This window comes from Urocitellus parryii, chromosome 7 (assembly GCF_045843805.1).
Source record: "Urocitellus parryii isolate mUroPar1 chromosome 7, mUroPar1.hap1, whole genome shotgun sequence".
NCBI classification, from domain to species: domain Eukaryota; kingdom Metazoa; phylum Chordata; class Mammalia; order Rodentia; family Sciuridae; genus Urocitellus; species Urocitellus parryii.
The window spans coordinates 35,144,577-35,165,797 of record NC_135537.1 but is presented as its reverse complement, the minus strand read 5'-3'; the positions used below and the strand labels follow the sequence as shown (position 1 = coordinate 35,165,797).

The 21,221-nt window shown below is 43.3% G+C and overlaps 1 protein-coding gene across 3 annotated transcripts in view; it reads right to left on the bottom strand.

The window, feature by feature from the left end:
* Positions 1–3,141: 3,141 nt before the first annotated feature.
* Ncald (neurocalcin delta) overlaps positions 3,142–21,221 on the bottom strand; it is a 400,581-nt gene continuing 382,501 nt past the window's right edge. For all 3 annotated transcript variants that reach the window (XM_026384930.2, XM_077800667.1, XM_077800668.1), the window contains 2 exons: positions 9,008–9,113; positions 3,142–5,798 (listed from right to left, as the gene is read on the bottom strand). In XM_026384930.2, the coding sequence (XP_026240715.1) occupies positions 5,701–5,798; positions 9,008–9,113 (204 nt within the window). In that variant the 3' untranslated portion in view covers positions 3,142–5,700. The remainder of the gene's footprint in view (positions 5,799–9,007; positions 9,114–21,221) is intronic.

The following is a 21,221-nucleotide window of genomic DNA, read 5'->3' as shown; positions in this document are numbered from 1 at the left end:
TATTGGGGTTTCCTTGGTGACCACTATGCACATATATTGGGCCTCTGATCAGCCAAAAGCATCCCAAGAGAAGAGCATGGTGAAAAGGCAGCCAAGATGAATTTCACTTCTGTTTTTTCCTGAGCAGCAATGCTATCCATGCATCGTTCAGGAAAGAACTTGACTGCTGTTCTGCTATCGGACAGAGATGTAAGCTATTTTGCATCTGTTTTTAAGGCTGGACAGAAAGTTCTTGCTGAGCCATGAACTTGGTTTCCTACAACTTTGCTTATAACTCCTAACTCCCCCTACTCTAAGAATGTCCCTTTCCTAAAGAAAAGCAAAGGAAACTGTCATATGTACAATATGACAGCCTCATCCCCCATCTCCAAGACTGTAGTGCTTGATCCTGTTTGGGGTCATTTGGTTTTAATCAGCTTTTTTGCTGCTATGACTAAAGGGCCTCACCAGCACAATTGTAGAAGAGGAAAAGTTTATTTGAGGGCTCACAGTTTCAGAGGTCTTAGTTCATACAAGGCTGGCTCTATTCCTCGAGGCTTGAGGTGAGGCAGGACATCATGGCTGAAGAGTGTGGCAGAGAGAAGCAGCTCACATGTGATCCGTAAGCAGAAGGAGAGAGACTCCACTCTCCAGATACAAAATACATACCTAAAGCCACAATGAACTACTTCCTCTAGCCACACCCCACTTGACTCCAGTTACCACTCAGTTAATCCCATTAGGGATTAGTTTACTGGCTAGGTTAAGGCTATCGCCCAATCATTTCTCCTCCAAACCTTCTTGCATTGTCTCTTTTGGGGAACGCCACATCTAAACCATAACACCATTGAACACTCAGAGCCCCATAAAGTGATTTCAATGCTGCTATAGGAAAGATACATCTTGAGAAAGAGGGAGAGAGAGAGTCCATCAGCCTCCCTGTCTTTAAAAAGAGTGAGGAGTACTGGTGGATGAGCTGAAAGGTTGAGGTTGGCAGGTCCAGATATCCCACATTTTGAAATCTTTTCATCGTTTCTTATAGGGAACTACAAAATACCAACCACTTCCTGGAATAGTGCTGAGAAAATAAGCCATGAAGTAAGGCTCTCTGTGGCCCTGTTCATCCTGAGCTGACCCCAAGACTTAGCTCTAGACTGCCATCATTGTTTACATCCCCAGGGATGTCTTGGACTATGTATTACACATGAGCACTCAATACAGTGAATTCCTAGGACCTGTCTAAATCCCAGACATGTGGTCAGGATTAATTGTAGTGAAACCTGATTAGAACTGAGTAAGTCCTTGGTAATATCCTTGGCAACCCTCGGCCTGAACAGCTCTTCCCCATGCAGAAACAAGCTTTCTATTTTACATCTATTTGACTGATAGTCTACTGACTTGTGAAATACAGGACTCAATGCTTTTCTCTTGTTTTCTTCAGCTTGCTAAAAAACTAGAAAATTTTAGAAAGTGTGGAGCATACACCTGATGATAATAGATGCACATGGGAGGCATCTCCATTTCTTCCAAGGGCAGATCTCACCTTGATAGAGAGAACTCTGACTCCACCCCAGCCAGTATATTCCTTTCATTCTAAACCAACTGAGGTTGGGTTGGGACATTGACCAAATGCCCTGGAAGTGGGAGCCTCAGGATTGGAAATGTGCTGGAAATTGCCAGAATGCAGGTGTGTAGGCTCCACACTGGGTTGAAGGCTCCCTGACAACTTGTTATGGTTTAGATATGAGGTGTCCCCCAAGAGCTCATGTGTGAGATAATGCAATCATTTTCACAGGTAAAATGATGAGTGTGTGCTTAACTGGGTGATAGCTGTAGGTAGGTAGGTGGTGTACGATGGGAGGACCATGCCTTTAGGGGCTATATTTTGTCTTTGGTGAGGGGATCTCTCTGTTTCTTGTTGCCATGTCCTGAGCTGCTTTCTTGCACCATTCCCTTCTGCCACATTGTTCTGCCTTACCTTGGGCCCAGAGCTACTGAGTTGACAATCTATGGACTGAGACTCTGAAACCATGAGCCAAAATAAACTTTTCCTTCTCTACATTGTTCTTGTCTGGTTTTTAGTCACAGCAATGAAAAAGTTGACTAAAATGCACTTTCTCCCCATCACCACCATAAATGAGTTGGTGTTATTCATACTCAGTGCCAAACAAGTTCTCGTTGGCCCATGAGGCACGTGATGCTCAAGTTAGCAAATTAGTAGCCCCCTTCTCCTATAGCATTGGCCTTCTGAGATGGGGGCAAGCCAACGACCACCACAAAACCTAAACACCTTCATCTGAAAGGCTTTGGGGGTGTAGACCCTGCATTGTGTCATCTCTTCTACTAAATCTTCTTAGACTGAGAAGGGAGAGGAACACAGACTTCCTTAGGCTTACCCAGACCCCCTGAAGAGGAGGTTGCCTGAGATTCTCTTTCTTTCTATCTATCTATTTATTTATTAATTTTTGGGGTAGGCAGGGGTAGTGGGGATTGAACCCAGGGATGATTTACCATTGAGCCATATCTCCCCAGATCTTTTTATTTTTATTTTTTTTTATTTTGAGAGAGTTTTTCACTAAGTTGCTTAGGGCCTCCTTCAGTTCTGATGCTGGCCTCAGACTTGTAATCCTCCTGCCTCAGTCTCCCAAGTTGCTGGGATTACAAGTGTGCGCCACTGCATCTGGCTAGATTCTCCTTCTATTGTGCCTAATGTTTGGACTCTAGCCTGAGAAAGGGAAGGAAATGGGAAGAAAGTAAAGGCTATCATAGAAAGAAAGCCCCAAGACCGAGGAAGCTTTTAGATAGGACTTTGTCTCTCTGGGACAGAAACAACAGGAGAAGACCAAAATTCAAACCTGGAACCTCTCTAAGTATAAATTCAGGCTAGGGCAGCAGGGTAGTCAGGAAAACCTCATGTTCCATGTTCCAAGCAATCATATTAAATAATTAACATGCTTTAATGCCAGGCAAGAGTTACACAAAGTCAAGTGATAAAGGGGCTGCTCCAAATGATTGATGATTCATGATTTTATATATATAATCTTCCTGGACAGTCTCCCTGAACACATCACTGGGATGGGACAGCACCCACAGCAGCACCCCTTCTCTAACCTAAGCAACGTATGAACAGTCAAACATTCCGTAGCATCCTTCAGGTCATAAGTCATTTTATTCCGATCCCTTGCACACCACAGTCTGGTTTTACTTGGGACAGAACAGACTCCATTTCCAGAGTCCTGAAAACAGCAAAGACAATGAACAACCCAGTACAGAAGTGAGAGAGGCCTTCAGGCATTCAGCCCTCTGGGGGCTGTGCAGTCCCTTGGCTGAACTTGAGTGCGTTGGATTCCACCTGCCAAGGCCTTCCTGGAGGAGGAGAAGGAGAGAAACAGCCTGGAGAAGAGTCAGTGTGGGTCAGTGGCTGGGCAGCACCCGGGCCATCTCAGTACCTTCTGAGGCCAGTAGTGTCCATCAGTCATGTGTCTGGCTCTCTTTCTTCCTGAACAGCTGGAGGCCTTCTCTGTTCCTCACCCCAGCTTCATTCTAGGGAACAGAATGAGTCTGGTTCCACATGTCATGACCTAGGGCAGAGCCCAGGCAGGTTGCTCCAACCTTAACTGACTCCACTTATCAAAAGGGAACTGAAAGGAGGAATCCTGTCTTCAATCTACAGCAGGAAAAAGTGGGATGCAACTCCCAAACACTCCAGGTGGAGCGTGCTGGACCCTCTTTCCCCTCTGCACTCCAGAAATTAGGTTAATTCCCTATTTTACAGAAACAGATGTTACCACTTGGCCCATGGAGGAATTTGGCAAGTCTTGGCATAGAATATGAAGAATGGATCCTCAGAGGAAGATTAAGGCTACTGATTCCAGGTCTCACAATTTTACCCTCTAAAGGTGGTTTTTGTGTCTACCCCACAAATTGGGATTTTTGATACTAATTAGAATAGATTCAACTCAGACACAGGAACCTGGAGGTTAGAAGGCGCCCAGTAGCATTTTCCTCCAAGTTATGTTTGTTTTTCTGTGGTTCCTCTTTTACAGGAAGTGGTTTGGCAGCAGACAGATTCCCTGGGGACCTCTCTGCCGTCATTTGGGACAGGTCCCCTCTGTATCCTGGAGTGTTCAGCCCCTCCTCCATCCCATGCCACCCAACTGCTGCTAGTGTGACTTTCCAGTGACGGGAGATTTTCCCTCTTAATCTTCCATTAAAATTAGTGTGCATGAGGTGACGCCCAAAGAGCAACTCAAATGTATGTTGTCACTTCTGGAAAGAGAAATCTGCATTCAAATAATACAGTGATGGAAAATACTGTTAGCAGGGCCTTGGACACTATGGCCACACTTGCATGGGCCTTCTTACAATGAATTAAATGACTGTCCCCCTCAGACTCTTTGAACGGGCAAAAAAAAAAAAAAAAAAAAAAAAAAAGTGAGCATTCCTAATGGCTCCCTAAGGAGGATAGTGGCTAAACCATTGGGAAGTCCCAAGAACCTAGGCTACTGTTCCCAAGTCTCCAAACAGTCATCTGCTCAGAAAAGAGCAGTACCTCCAATCTCATGCTGCCCATGAGCTGCTGAGCTCAGCCAGCAAACCACTAGCATGGCCCCTCTCAAAAGTATTAACCTCCTGGTGTCCCCAGGACATGACCCTCTCGAACCTGCCCTGCTTCTGTTCTCCAGTCACTGTGACTCTGGAAAAGCATTCTGAATCAAAGTTGGGCCCTCGTCATGGTTACCTTGGACTTTTATGGAATATACAAAATATACTTGTTGATTGGTACATTTGTGCAAAGACAGATCTGACTTTGAAACAAGACAACGTAGACATTCATCATAGTTGGCTTACTCACAATAAGCTACTAAAAACAGTCTTCTGTAATAAGATTGTATTAGTGCTCACTAAACATGCATTTACAAGGCAAAACACTTAATTTGGTTTGCAATCCCAGTATTTTATATACAGCAGTCTTTTTTTTTTCTTTTTCTTTCTTTTTTAAAATCACAATAGGCAACAAGATGGGTCTGGTTTTGGACTGTTGCCATCTGTGTTTGATTTCCAAAGAAACTCACATTAGCTCAACCAGTGTAAACCTGTGAAAAAAATAGCTGAGCCATCTTTTTTCTTCTCTATGAATTGACCTTGAAATGTTCACAGCTTAGAAACTACAGCCTGCTGGGGCGGAGGGCAGAGTGGGCCTCCTAGAGGATGTCCCAGCTCCCTTTAGTAGCCTCACCCCAGAGGGTAACTTGTTCTTGGGGAATCCAGCGTCTGGTGCCATCCATTGCCCCAAGGGCACGTGTGACAACAGACCCAGGTGGAGAGCTCTGTCTTTCAAACCCAGCCCCTGGAAGCTTGTAGTGGAATCACTGGACTTAATCAGATCCCCTTCTCTTGCCCCCCCGCCCCAGTCTTGGGTTTTAAACAGAAACATTAGAATCAGAAGAAAAAAAATAATAAAAAAGATTAGAAAGTCATTAAACAAGGAACACCACGAAGTCTGCTCATGCTATCCACACGCACACTGGGGCTCTGGGCATTCCCACGAAGCGTCCACGATGAATGAAGCAGAAGGCGAAGGCATCACGGAGGAAGGTGCATCTGACTGCACAGGGGACAGCATCACCATTGATAATTTTTTGGCAAAAAAAAAAAAAACTTAAAAAGAAGAATCAAAAAGGGAACGCAAGCAGCTCTACAAATCGTGGGGTGCTGGGCTCAGAACTGGCCGGCGCTGCTCGGGTCGCACTGCAGGAGGCGCACGATGGACGGGTCGCTTTTGGCCCCTCGGATGAACTCTTCCAGGGAGAGCTTTCCTAGGAAGTAAGAGAAGGGACGAACTGAGTGGCAGCTGGTGGCAGGCGCCTGAGTTCACACTTCCCCACAGCATGTTGGTGGCAGCAATTGCTCACCTGCCCGTGGCCCAGGGTAGAGCCCAGGACACTGTCTTTTCAATGTGAGACCTACAAGGCGGGGACTCTGCTGCCTGGTTCACAGTGGCATTGCCAGCCCTAGCACAGCAGTTCTTGATAAACCACCTCCTGCCCACCTTGGCCTAGGGCTGGGGAGAGGGTAGCGGATCTCCTGATCCGGTCCCTGCCCTGGCTCTTCCATCTCTATTACCTTGAAAGGCCCACTTAGTATTTGTAGAATGAATGCCTCACACCTTTATGGGAAGAAGCTGGGCTCTCGCAGCACCAAGGCTGTCCCCACAAGGTTACTGGGAGCCTTCTGGGTCCTTCAGACCACTGGGCATACATAGGTCCCCTGGCGTGTAGAGAGGCCCTGGACATGATTGGTTCTTTCCAATCACAAATGAATAAAGTGGTGTGTTCCAGGCAGAAGGTGATCTCTTATGAGCTAGAGGAGGGAATCTGGGGTCCCCTTTTCCTCCAGTATCCCTTTTCTTCCTGCAGAAGCTAGTGTGTGTCCTGAATTCTCTTCCAGGAGGGCCCCTCTTTTGCTGCAAGGAAGAGGGTGTGGGGCTGGGGGCAATGCTTTCCCATATCGCTGGCATTTCTGCATATCCTTTCTTCTTAGCCTACTGTGCCCCTGGGAGTGAAGTGACTCATTTGACTTGTAAATCTGGGGCTGGGGCAGGGGAAACTACTGGACATTTCTGCTTGGCCTTGCCCTCCTTTTCTTGGACAGAGTTCCCCTAGAGACTTATTCTGTTTGTTCTTCCAAGGACAGGCACTGGGTGGGTCTGGTTCCATTCAGCCTGTAGGTTTTGCTGATATACCCTTGGTCTCACCCTAATATACTTCCTCCATTGGAGTTCTTACCCTTTGGCTTCAGTTATTGCTCTTCTTTAAATTTCTCAACTTGTTCCAAACACAGGCAGCAAAGGGCACTACATACGGGAGTCCTGTTCCTCCCAACACAAATCAACAAACATGTCTTCCTCTCAGCCACCCCCATTCCTCACCAGAACCTAGTTATTATCTTGCAAACCTGCTGTTTCTCCCTGATGGAGAAAGGTGGGGACTCATTGATTGGATTGACTGACTGTTAATACATAAGCAGTTAGTTCCCCTCTAAACTTTGTGTGCAGCCAGCTTTAGTAGCTGTGTCCCTGTCCAAGCACTAGTTAAAATGGCAATGACTTTCTCTGGCTTCCAAAGATATCAGGGAAAGGAAACAGGAGCAGTCACTTGAACTCTTGGGAATCTCTCAAAGGTAGGCCCTGGGGACCACAAGTTAGCTGGGGAACACTAGATTCAACATGAGCATCCAGCTTTTTTGGCATTGACTCTGCACTTCAAGACTGACTAAAGGGCTAACTTGTCTGTGGACCCAAATTTTCCCTAAGTCAAAGGCCTGGGTGAGATACAAAGAGCTTCCACCAGAACTCTGCACCTGCTCTGTTCCAGGTGGGAAGTGGGCAGGTTGCCCCGGTCCTGGGGATCTAAGGTAAAGCCCTGAGTCTCCTGGGTCTCCTGAGATTCTTCTGACCACTATCTGATAGGCCCCTCCTTCTTCCTCTTTCCCTCCACTGCTCTCCATCCCCACTTTTTTCTTTTTTAAATTTAAATCTTTCCCTGGAGCGGGCACAGCACCTTCTGTAAGCTGTGTTGTAGGAATGTGGAACAATCAGGGCCCTTGGATCTCATGGTAGCAACTCAACGGGGAGACACTAATTCACTGCCTGTCACCAACATGTGGGGAGGGCCTGATCCTGGGGTATTTTGTCCTTCTCCCATCTTTTAGCCTTTCTCTAAAGAGAATACTGCATCTAGAAGACTGCATCTCAAGGCCACTGAGTTCCCAGGAGTACCAGCAAAACCTGCAGCTTAACCCTAGCAAATTCATTAGCTATTAAAACAATCCCATGTCTGTTCCATCTTTGCATATCAAACTATTTACTGTAAATCAAGGCACATGGGGGAATAGGATGTAAGAGGATGCATTGGCAACTTTGTGGAGGAAACAAAGCAAACAGATTGGCCTGCCCCACACAAACCCAGTTTCTCAGGCTGCCGGTGCCCCAGGCGTGAGCTTATGAAGAGGCCCGCCCCACCACAAAGCCTTCTGTTGTACACATCAGCGACACACAGGATGTACAAGTGCATTTTCACATTGCTGACAAGAATTGCTGAGCACTCCTAGCAGAACAAGTGAGCTGGTAATAATAGCAAGTGCCACACAGCTTATGATAGACCAGGCCCTGAGCTCAGTTAGCACTTGAAACTTGGGTATTGCATCTAAATAGCACTGCCAACTTTGACAAATAAAAGAAGGATGTCCAGATAACTTGGAATTTCAGGTTAACAGCAAGCAGTTTCTTAGGATCAATATGTCCCAAATATTGAATGTAGGCATGCTTATACTGAAAAAGTCACTTCTTACTGATCCAAATTTATTTACTGGGGCCTCTCATACTCTGTTTGGCAACTTGGTACCTAATATATCTTGTCTGTTCTTGAGTTTGAAATACAATCTTCCCTTTTCATGTCCCTTTGTTTTGCATCCACTTGGGTTTCAATTTTAGGTGACAACCTCAGGTGGGAACCTGCTGGTCACCCTAAGGCCTCCACCCCACCCCAACTCCTGAGAGAGTCCACTTGTCTCTTAGAGCATGTACAGGAGACCCCAATAAAGCCAGACTTGGGTGAAAGCTGCTGGGGTCTGGGTGTGATAACAATCCCTCTCTGCATTCTGACACCCTGGCCTGGAGGAATCCAATCTATGGAGGCCAAGGCCTGTCCTGAGCACTGGTCTTGCTAACAGTGATTTGTTGGGTCCTTCTATTGCTGTTCTACAAGACCCATCTGATCTTGTTGGGGGGCGGCGGGGGCGGGGGCATGTAGCATGACATAGAAAAAGAGCAGAAGGGCCTAGAAATAAAGCATTTCCCCTCAAAGTGGGACCAGCTCTCTGGTGGCCACCCTGGTCCTCCTCCAGGGACTTTTGGGATGAGCTACTCTTATGAAAGGCATTGGGCCAGGTCCTTGAGCCACATTTCCCCACCTGGACTCCACCCGCAGCCCTGACCAGAGCAAAGCCACGCAGCCCAGCCTCCTACCATCTCTGTTGGTGTCCATCTGGCGGAAGATCTTTTCTGTCCTTTTCTCAGGAGTTGACTCATCTTCAGGCATTTTCATTACAGAGGAGACCATCTTGTAGATTGCCTGGGGACAGAAGTGACATGGTGGTAAAATTGAAACACAGCTCGGCACACAGTAGCCTTCCTGGTAACCCTCCCAAATACTAGAGTGAAGGGAAGGTTCTCCAGGGGCCGGTGGAGCTTGTCCTGTCCCTGCTGACTTATCACAGGGCACCATGGATATTCACTAATAGAAGCCACGCCAATAGAGCTTTCTCTCCTCCAGCAAGACCCTCATTAATGACAACTGGCAGGAGGGCCCACAACTGCTGTGTCTGAAATGTTAATGTGCGTTTGAATTCCCTGGGACTCTTCTGTAAATGCAGGATCTGTGAGTGGGGTTGGGAAAAGGGGACAGAGCTAAAGTTTTGTCCTTGTCAGCTTCCATGCTGATGGGAGCAGATGCCACTGTGCTCAGGCCTCATCTTGAAGAGAGAAGCTGCAGAAGATATTCCCCAGGTGGCAAAGACAAGTGGGGCTACTATAGTCTCCTCCTAGGCCTCAGGAGACTACATGACAGACACCTGACAGTCTTCTCCCAGACAGATATTCTCAGTCTCTCCCAATCCATCCTGATGCTCCTCCCCACTGTAGTATGTGACCCTGATCTCAAATTCCTTCCCGGTAAGCTTCCAGGTGTTGTAGGGACACACGAGGCAAGGCCCCAAAGATAGCAGGAAACAGTTTTATTTGGCTGCAGCCAGGTTCAGAGGGCACAGCGTTTGCTGTAATCAATTAATCCCCTGAACTCCGAGTTCAGGGAGTTTCAAATTTTATACCCAGCATGTAAGGGGAGGGGCTCAGAAGTTCCCAGTCTGCAGAAGTTCACATAAAAGCAGCTTTTTCTTTCACTGTTCTGGGCAAGTTAACTCTTCAAGGACAATATCTGAGAAGGGGAGAGCTTCTTCTCCCCTTTCTTTCCTCCGCCTGCCAGCTATTACCATGGAGGCCAATTGATAACTTATCTTAAAAATGTAGACATCTCGGGCTGGGGATGTGGCTCAAGCGGTAGTGCGCTCGCCTGGCATGCGTGCGGCCCGGGTTCAATCCTTAGCCTTAGCACCACATACAAACAAAGATGTTGTGTCCGCCAAAAACTAAAAAATAAATATTAAAAAAAAAATTCTCTCTCTCTCTCTAAAAAAAAAAAAAAAAAAAAAAAAAAAACTTATTTAAAAAAAAATGTAGACATCTCTGTGAAGCCCAGCTCAAGGCCAGAGGCCTTGTTTGCACATTTCTACATTTCTACAAAGTACTATACCGCTATGTTGTGCAAAACTAGTAAGGGGGTGTCCAGTGCTGGTATCTTCCCTGCCAGTGGCCAAGTAAAACAGGGCAACACGAAAATAGGAAGTTTATCTATATTGGACTCTTTTGCAGAGACTCTTTTGCTGACAGTCCTAAAATCAGCCACGGTGAAGAGAGCTTTTCTGTGGAGAGAGGGCGTGCCACTTCACAGGGAGCTCTGACATGGAAACAATCTGCCTTCAGGGTTTGGGATCAAAATACTTGTCCGATTTCAGTTCAGAGATAGACTCAGCACAGCTATGAAATCTGATGAGCAGTAGAGGATTCTACCAAAAGAGTTTTGTAATTACTACTGAAACTGTGTCCCCACCACCTGTGACCTCTCCAGGCTACTCAGAAGGGCCTGGAAGGCCTCAGTTATCAAATATAGTTTTTATTTAGGAAGAATAATATAAATTCATTGTTTTTTATCCCCAGGTCATGACTTTGATGCTCAGATTCACTTTGAGCACCTTAGATCTGGGGGAAAAAAAACTTAAAAAAAACAGATTTGCCAGGGAGAAGCAGGAGATTCCAGAAAGTTCTCAAGCTCTGGGCACAGCAGGGCAGCTGGAGAGATCAGAAAAAAAGCAGCTAAGTGAAGGTAATCTCCATTTGGGAAATGTGGGAGCAAAAGGGGACACTCGAGGTTAAACTTCTCTGGGATCAACTGGGCCTGAAATCCCTGAAATATTCTGGACCAACAATCAGATACTCCAATCTCAGTCAATAAGATAAGAACGAAAGATGGACTCAACCATAGTACTGACCCCTGGGCTGATTTCATCCCTAACCTGATCCCTCAGGTCAGGCTTCTGAGTCCCTGTTTCTCTCTCTCTCTCTCTCTCTCTCTCTCTCTCTCTCTCTCTCTCTCTCTCTCAGTACTGGGGATTGAACCCAGGGTGTTCTACCACTGAGCTACATCCTCAGCCCTTTTCTTATTATGTTGCCCAGGCTGGCCTCGAACTTTCGATCCTCCTGCCTCAGCCTCTTGAGTAGCAGGATTATCAGTGTTTGTCACTGTGCCTGGCTCTGAGTCTGTCTTAAACCTACCCAAATCCCTTACTGACCTCTAGTGCTGCCCCCACAGTGAGTGCTCTTGAAGGTCATGCACAGCCCTCTCTGGGGGTGATGGGCGTCATTGCTAAACGCAGTCAGTCAGCTTTCCCAAGAAGTGCTCATTGAAGTGTCTCTGGAGGCAAAAAGGTGAGCCATACTCTGTCCTTCTCCTGGACCTTGCTGTCCCCTCTGTCCCAGGTCTATGTGACCATCTGTACTAGGGCCATAGCACCATGTGCCAAACTGCTTGGGACACCTAATTCCAGGAAAGACCACTGAGATAGAGCTCTTTTATCAAGTGGAGACACAGAGGCTCTGAAATCTGCAGGGCCAGCTGAATATTCAGTAAGAGCAGTAGAAAGCACAAGTGTCCCCACACCAGCAAATGTCCTGAGGTCTTGTCACCTTGCAAAAGCTTTCTTTGCTAAATGGAAATCTTTTCTGTAATTTCCGACCTGGGCAAAGGGGAATCAGTGACACACATGGATTTCAAACTCACACCATTTGCGTATTTTGTGAGTTCATAAGCCCAGGAATGTTAGATTAACAACAGCAGAACAGAACCTAGACATGGGTGCTCACCAGGCCACATGAGCACAGCCTCTACTGGGCGAGAGCTGACCCACTTCAGGAGGGCTGGAGGTGAAGAGGGAGGAGCATGTACAGACAGGACGAGTTTATATTTGCCAGAAGTCTTGCGGGGGGCAGGGGCTGTGTGATTACCCATCCTCAGCCTTCTTTGGGCCTAAGTTGCTCCTTCTGAAGTCTGTTCTAGCCTCTAGGATCATCTCACTGGCTCCTTGTAGTTATCACTTATCCATGATTGGCCCAAGAGGGCAACTCCCAGCTCAGATATTCCACAAAGCCATTGAGTCCACCGTCACACACACCTTGTTCTCCTGGATCAGTGGCATTATTTATACTCTTCCCTCATCTGAAGCTTACCTCCTTCTCTCCCCTCCTCCTTGATATCCTGCTCAAGTGTTGGGGGCAGATGGACATGTGACCCTCCTCCAGGAAGCCCTCTATAATCATCCTTCCTTCTATTGCTACCTGTAATCTCTCTTCCACTATACAAGAAAATGGCTCTGTATCACCTCTTTGGGAATCCTTCATTCAACTTACCCTAAACTGTAATTAGCTAGAATATTCTCTTTTTAGATGTGACAGTGAAATCAGGGACAACTACTCCTCAGATCCCTGATGGTGCTTAATACTGGGTCGCACACAGAGTCAGGCTAAGTGCAGAGAATTTGTTCAGGGATAGCTGATCCACTCCATCACCTTCTCTTATGTCTCCTCTCAGTTCTACTCCCCTTTTATAAAGTTCTCCCTTTATCCTTTCATATTTTTCGTTCCCATCCTTTTTTCTTTTTCTCCTCCTTCTTGTGCATAACTAGCGTATTCATGTAAAACTCGGATTCCTAATCTGTCAAAAGCTATGGCCTCCACTTAGAAATCTTACACCACTGCAGGTGATTTCAGGGGCTTTTGAATTTGGAAGCTCATCCATAGACCCCAGGTTATAAAACCCTCCACTCCTAGTTCATTCTATCCATTCACTCATTCATCAAATGCTTCCTGAGAAACTATTATATACCAGATACTATGGATGATTCCCCCAGTCTTTGCCCTCATGGGAACTTACTGTTAAATAAGGATGACAGGCAATATTAAAATGACCAGAGAAATAAATGTAAGGCCACTGTTGAGTGCTACCGAGGAAGGTGTGTAATCTTGTAAGTGTAATGGGGATTGGGCCTTGGCAGAGGGTTAGGACAGCTTCCCTGAGGACTGATGATTGAAAAAAGAGATGAAGAAATCATGGGGTTAAAGAGGTAAAGGGCAGAGAGAAAGACTTTGGAAGCTCAGGGTGGGAATGGCAGGAAGACCACAGGATGTGTAAGAGCAGGTGGGGACAGGCAACGTGGCCTCCTAGACCAGGATAAGGAATATATTTCTCCTGCCGGCAACAAAATGGTAGAATTGGTATTAAATTTGATTTTCCACTTTCCAATTCTGCCTCTATACCCTCTTTTTTTTTTTTTTCAAGAAATCATGTTCAGAGAATTTAAGAAATGGTCATTCAAAATTGTTCCACAATTGTGTCTTGTCTGCTCTGTGCTTGTGGTGGGGATGCAATAGTCAACAAGATGGATGTGGTCCCTCTCCTTTTATATGTCACCTGCTTCTGGAAAAGGACTTGCAGATACCCTACTGCAACCCCAAAATGCCCCTTTCGGGAGCTCTGTTGAAATGGGCGTGGTCATTCCAGCAAGGCTTTAAGAGCAGTCATAAAAGCCGTCCCCTAGTTGCCTCTGGACCTCCCAGCATCGAGTAAAACCCACTGGTCTGGGACACTGTAGAACTTTCAGCCCCTAGGGTTGGGGCTCATGAAACACCCTTTCTTAGGATTCTGATGCAAAGCCAACTAGCACTAATCTAGAAGTCATTCACTAACATTCTTGTATTCTTTTTTTTTTTTTTACTGGAGAGTGAACTCAGGGGCACTTAACCACTGAGCCACATCCCCAGATCTTTTTCATATTGTTTTAAGAGACGGGGTCTCCTGAGTTGCTTAGGACCTTGCTAAGTTGCTGAAGCTGGATTTGAATTCGTGATCCTCCTGCCTCAGCCCTTTGAGTTGCTGGGATTATAGGCATGCTCCACCCTGTCCAGATTCCCTTGATATTCTTGGTTGATCAGATGCTTTAAAGACCAAGCAAACACATGAGCGTGGATAGAAAAGGGGACTCTCACACGCAACAGAGTGGGTCAGTCTTGGTCTCTCAATCCTAGGCTGAAGGAGTGGAGCCGGTACAGAGACTGAGAACAGGTTAGTGTAAAACACAACAATCAGCTCTCCCTCCTGCCGCCTGCCCCATGGGAATGAGCAGACTGACTTGAGGGCTGCTTTGCCTGCTGGGCTCGGGGACACCCAGGGTGGAGTGCAACCGGGATTGAGGAAGAAGCAAGATCTCCATAAGAGGCTCATGTTCCCAGGTGGCTTTTTCGTGGCACTCAAGACTTTTCTCTTTAATGTGTATCAAGTCATCCCTAGAGATGAGTGGACTGTTCACAAAACCAAGTCCGTGATGTGGGTGGTTCCAGAGAAGTCAGAAGGGAGCTGAGGGGATGAGTCGAGGTGGTGTCCAGAGTGAGGTACTGGACGATCGTCGTGTAAGACCACGACTTGGGGGATTATCTCTGTGCTCCCTTCCACAGCATCAATGACCTGATTGTTAGAGAAATTCAAAATCTGGGATTCCACAGAAGGGAGAGAAAAAATTAAAAAGACACAACCCCAGACAGCAATCTGAAGCAAATCATATTTTTTTTATTAGCTCCAGTTTCCCTGTTCACCATCCCCCACCCCCAAATTTAATGGGATTAAACCATGAAGAAACCAGGCTATTTCTCCACTTTATTTTTAGCAATGTCAGTGAGAGGCCTAACAGGACCCTCCTGTTTTTAATTAAACTTGGGGAGTCCTAGTCTTGTCTCTGGGTAAATGCGAAGCTTTGGGACACCCAGGAGCCCAGCACGGGCTCCACCCAGCAGGTTCAGGATAGCTCCCCACTGTGACCAGGACGCCTACCACCCTCCTTGTGACCTATCTGAGTATTTTCTTCTTTCTCCCTCAGAGGGAGCACACTCTTGGAAGGCTGGAATGGAAGGACTCAGTCTGAACTGACAGAGGTTGTGGGGTTAACAGAGGCCAGGCCCAATTCCAAGAGACAACGCTCCATGCTCTCTCTGAAGAAAACCAGACTGACTCTTTCCATCAGAAAATTTAGCATCTTCCAACAGGGAACCAGAAATTCAAGATTTTCTGACAGCAGACTAAGGGCAAAAGAGGTTGAGCTATGCTGGGTTGTTTTTAGATTATAGATAAAGAACAGCACCCTTCTTAGAAGGATTTATATACCAGGAAAAGAGGTTGGAACAGGCCTCGAAAATCTTCAGAAATATTTAAAAATAGGATCATTATCTATGTAGCTAAATGACATAAATACTTTCTCACTTAGAGCTAGAAGAATAAATTGAATTAGTAATTTCCAGACTTCCCCATAGTGTTTTACCATGGTCCTTGAGCCTTAAGCATCTTCATTACTAGGGAGAGGGTGAGAGGAAAACAGGGTCCCACCCCTCTTTCAACCAAAGAAGTTCCCTTCTGACATTAAGTTTCATGTAAGATTTTCCTAAAAAAAACCCAAAATCACAATTTTTTTGTGCTAAAAATGGAATTCGAATACACTCAACCACTGTGAATATCCTTGCCTTTGTGATAATATGATCTTTTAAAAGATAATTAGTCAAAGATTTGTGTGCTGACTTGTACTCTCAGCACAATAGCTTACTGTTTAAAAGAACCCAGCACCATCCCTTTTATAAATCAAAGAATTAGGCCTGGCTTGGTGGTACACGCCTGTAACCCAGTAGCTCGGGAGGCTGAGGCAGGAGGATCAGGAATTCAAAACCAGCTTCAGCAAAAGCAAGGTGCTAAGCAACTCAGTGAGACCCTGTCTCTAAATAATATACAAAATAGGGCTGGGGATGTGCCTCAGTGGTTGAGTGCTCCCGAGTTGAATCCCTATTACCAAAATAAATAAACAAAAATAAATAAATAAAAGAATTACAGAAAGTCAGGGAAGAGTGTTCTTCTGCTCAAAGTTATCCAAAGGCAGAATTGTGATAGACTGCATCACACAAGGAAATTAAATGTATATAAGCAGAGACTAGACAACCATTGTTGATAATGCTGTAAAGAAGTTTTTTTTTTTTTTTTTTTTTTTTTCCCAAAACTCTTTCCAAGAAATACCAGTCTTTCAAGATGCGGTAAGACCAGAGAAAGGCTGTCATCAAAACAGCTTGAGAAACGCTGCTTACTTTACTCTTCTTAGAGAATCACAATGCACAAGAACATATTAGAGACTGAGAATTCCTGCGGTTATGACACCCCTTGAATTCCATTTAACCCAGAGTCTGCCCAACTGGTTTGAAGAGACCCTTTTTGTGACAGAGCTTCTATGAACAGCTGATGAAACGAGCATCTGAGCCAGGACTGAGTCTGGCCCCTTCCCCAGCTGGGCTCTGCTTTCTGTCCCTCTGTTTTACAGAAGAGGTGACCTGGCTTGTCTTCCCAGGGGTGTCTAAGTCTCTTCAAGACAGGGGGGTTGTTCTTATTCATCTGTGGATGCGCTGGCTGGAGTCTGATTCTTCAGTTAACCAATGTTTATTGGCTTTACAAGCACAAGGGGTGATGCTAAATCCTTCAGATTTTGGGAGGGACAGCGCAATCTTGTCTTTGAGAGCTCCCAGTACAGGTAGCAGAAGGACAGGTAAGGCGACGAGTACCTTAAAATGAGAGCAGAGAGTGCTGCTTCTGACCAAGAAGGAGGAGTAGGAACGGAACCCACTCTCAACCTGAAGCAACAACAGTAAAACTCAAAGGCCAGTATGCACAAATCCACAGTTTTCAGGTCACTGGAAATTAAGCAGCCAAGGATAGTGGTCCCTGAGAAACTTGAAACAAAAGAGATAACTAGTGGACTACAGCCCCAGCTCAAGCCTTGGGGAAGTTTTCAAGCCACAGTGCCAGGAGGAGACCCACCGGAACTTGGGCTAACTGACTTGCAGGGATGGAGTGGCCAGTCTGAGGGATGGAAGTGTCTAGCATTCACAGGACAGAATACAGAAGACAAAGAACTCCAGGGATCTGTGGCAAGTCCCCTCCGGTGTCCAGCTGGGCTGTGTATGTGTGAGAAGAAACTACCCAGGACTTCGGGGAAATAACCAAGCAAAAGGATTAGGATTCGAAGGAAGAGTAAGCGCATCCGTATTCACCAGCCATAGAAGGCCTCAGGATTTGTGGGGTGCTGGTTACTCAAAAGGGTCTTAGTATTGAGGAGTAATTAGCCCTACATGAGCACTGCTCTGGTGTCACCTAATGAATCTTAAAAAGAAAGTTCTAGAAAGTTACAATTGCTTCCAAGTAACTTATTTGCATCCCAGAACAAAACTTAAGAATATTTATAGGACTACAAAAATATCTAGCAACCAGCATGGTAAAATTCACAATCCCTGGCATCTAATAAAAAAATTGCCAGTCACACAAAGAAGTAGGAAAATGTAACACAGAAGGAGGAGAAAAAGCAATCAATTAAAATGAATCCAGAATTGACATGGGTGTTAGAATTAGCAGGACACTGAAATAGGTATAAAAACTGTGTTTCCATACGTCCAAAAAGTAGAGATATGGAAAGCGTAAAAAGGACCTAAAATATCAGTGAATTTGAAGAAAATGGAATGAAAAACTACTCAAAAGAAAACAGAAAATTAAAAAATTATAACGTAACAACATCAGTGAACTGTTTGATACCTTTGTGCTACCTAATGTATATGCAATTAAAGACCTTGAAGAAGAAAAGAGAGAGTGGAACACAGAATAATATTTGAAAATATAATTTACTGCAAACATTCCAAATTTAATAAAAACTATAAACCCACAGATCCAAGAAGCACCTTAATAGGAAAAAATAATCTTCCAAACAAGTAGAAATAGATAACATGCATATCCCTTCATCTAACAAAGACATGAAATTTGTAGCTAACCTTCTCATTAAGAAAACTCCAGGCTGGGGTTGTAGCTCAGTGGTAGGGCATTTGCCTCACATGTGTGAGGCACAGGGTTCGATTCTCAGCACCACATATAAATAAATGAATAAAATAAAGGTCCATCAACAACTAAAAAAATATTTTAAAAAAACTCCAGGCCCAGATCGTTTCATTGGGAAATTCTACTAAATATTTAATAAAGAAATAACACCAACTTAAATGTACTGCCAGAAAACTGGGAAGAAGAGAAGAGATCTCAACATGTTTCAAAAACCAGCATCACTCTGATATCCATACTGAAGGCTACAATTCATTCTGTAAGGCCAGCATTGCCTGACAACCTAACGAAACAAAAGATACCACAAAAAAACTTCAGACCAATACACCACGTGGACAGAGAAGCGGAAAGGCTACACAAATTTTCAGCAACTTGAATCTACAATATACTAAAAGGATAATACATCATGATTTACCAGGATTTACCTCAGGAATGTGAGGCTAGATTACTACACAAAAGTTAATCAATGAAACTGATTAAACTATATTAACAAACTACGAATAAATATGTCATGATTTTCGTAGAGAATAGAAAAAATTGACAACATGCAACATCCATTCATGATTAAGAAGAAAAGAAAAACCTTTCAGCAAGCTAAGAAAGGAAAGGAGCTTGCTCAACCTAATAAAGTACATTCTATGAAAAACTGACAGCTAATGTCATATATTATGGTGAGGACTGAGCAGTTTTCCCCTAAGACTGATATTGAGATATTATTCAGTTTATTTATTATTTATTAGGTGTTCTAGCCAGTGCAATAAGGCAAATAAACCAGATAAAGGGCACCCAGAATGGAAATAAAAGAGTGAAATTCCATTTTTTTTCACAGACAATATAATTGTCTATGCAAAAAAATATCTGTTGAAACCCCCCCCCCAAAAAAAAACCTTCAGAGAAGCTAATAAATTAGTGTAGTCAAGGTTCTAGTGTTCGATATACAAAGGTTAATTGTATCTCTATATTTTAGAAACAGCTAAAAATTGATATTTTTAAAAATGTAATTGATAATAATATCACTTACAATACAATAAATACTATTAAATGATTTAGACAAAATTATTTAATATAGTAGACTAAAGACCACAAGTTATGAGATGATCTGCCAAGTTCATGGGTTATAAGACTCAATGTTGTTACAATGTTAGTTCTCTTCAAATTGATTTATGGAATCAGTATCATCCCAATCAAAATTTCAATAGCTATTTCTGGAAAAATTGATAAGTTCATTTTAAAGTTTATGTGGAAAGATGAAAGACATGAAATAGCCAAAAGGACTTTGAAAAAGGGGTGATTGATAAAGTCAGAGGACTAATACTACCTGACTTCAGGACTTCTTTTGAAGCTACAGCAATCAAGACAGTGTGGTATCATCATCATAATAGAAAAATAAATCAATGGGGAAAAAAGAAAAATAAATCAATGGAATGGAATATTGTCCAGAAATAGGTTTACACCTATGTGGACAACTGATTTTCAACCAGGTACAGAAGCAATTCAATAAGGGGGGGGGGAATCTATTCTTTTCAATATGATGCTAAATCCATTGGATATTAATATACAAACAGATGAACTTCAGTAGGTACCTCACATCATATTAAAAAGGTAACTCAAAATGCATAAAAGACATGACAGATAAAACACAGTAAGGCTTATGGAGGAAATGTAATAGAAAACTTTTCTGATCTTGGGCTAATCAAAGATTTCTTAGATATAACATCAGAAGCTTCATCCATGAAAGAACAAGAATGTTCATGAATGTCAAACTTGAAATTTTTTATTCCTGTAAATACATGTTAAGAGATTTAAAGGGTAGGCTAAAGAAAGAGAAAATATATGCAAAACAAGCATCTGATAAAGAGCTTGTATTGAGAATAGATAAAGAAGTCTCAAAACTCAGTAGTAAGAAAACAAAGCATTCAATTTTTAAAATGGGCAAAAAATTTGAACAGATATTTCAACTAAAAATACATAAGAATGACAAATAACACTCAGAAATATGCTCAACTTATTAGTCATTAATAAAATGCAGATTAAAGCCACCATGGAATACATTCAATCATATGCTATTAGAATAATTAAAATTATAGACTGACCATCCAAGGGTTGGAGAGGATCTAGAGGAATTAGAAGTCTCATACATTGCTGTTGAGGAGGTAAAATTTTTCAACCTCTTTGGAAAAAAGTTTTTTAGAAAGTTAAACCAACTGTATTCCATTCAGTAATATACCATGTTTATTGCAACATAAACCTACTAACCATTCCATTCCTATTTACCCAAGAGAAACGAAGACCTTTGTCCATACAAAGAGTAGTACATAAACATTTATAGAAGATACTTTTTGTAATAGCCAAAAATTGAAAACAAATGTTCCTATCCAGGTAAATGAACAACAATGATAAAAGAATGTAGTGTCTGCATATTGTAGAATAGTACTCAGCAAAGAAAAGAAATAAATTACTGGCATATATAACATAGATGAATCTCAAAATAATTATTCTGAATGAAAAAAGCCAGAAGAAAAAGAATACATAATATATGCTTCAATTTATATAAAATTCTAAAAAATAAAAAATATAGTGACAGAAAGCAGATTAGTAGGAAAGTAGATCAGTGGTTGCCTAAGGAGAGTAAGTAGTAGGGAGGGATGAGTGTAAAAGATTTTAAAGGGTCAAAAATAAATTTTGGAGAGTTGTGGATATGTTTGTTACTTGATTGTAATATGTATACATGTCAAGACTTACACTTTTAAATATGTACAATTTATTGTATGTCAACTTCAAAGAAGTTATTTTATTATTATTATTATTATTATTATTATTATTATTATTATTTGTAGTGCTGGGGATCAAATCCAGGGTCTCATGCATGTCAAGCAGGTATCCTACCACTAAATTACATGCCCAATCCTAAAACTATTTTTAAAATTCTATTGATAAGATTATAAAGTAATTATATCTTTAGTGAAGTAGTTCATGATTAAGTAGCAGCCATCTATTTAAAATTAACAGAAAATAAGGGCAGGATTGCGATGGAGGTGGATATAAGAAACTATAGGAAAATGGGCATGATTTGGTTAAAGGGATGGGGTGGAAATCAGGATAGATAAACTC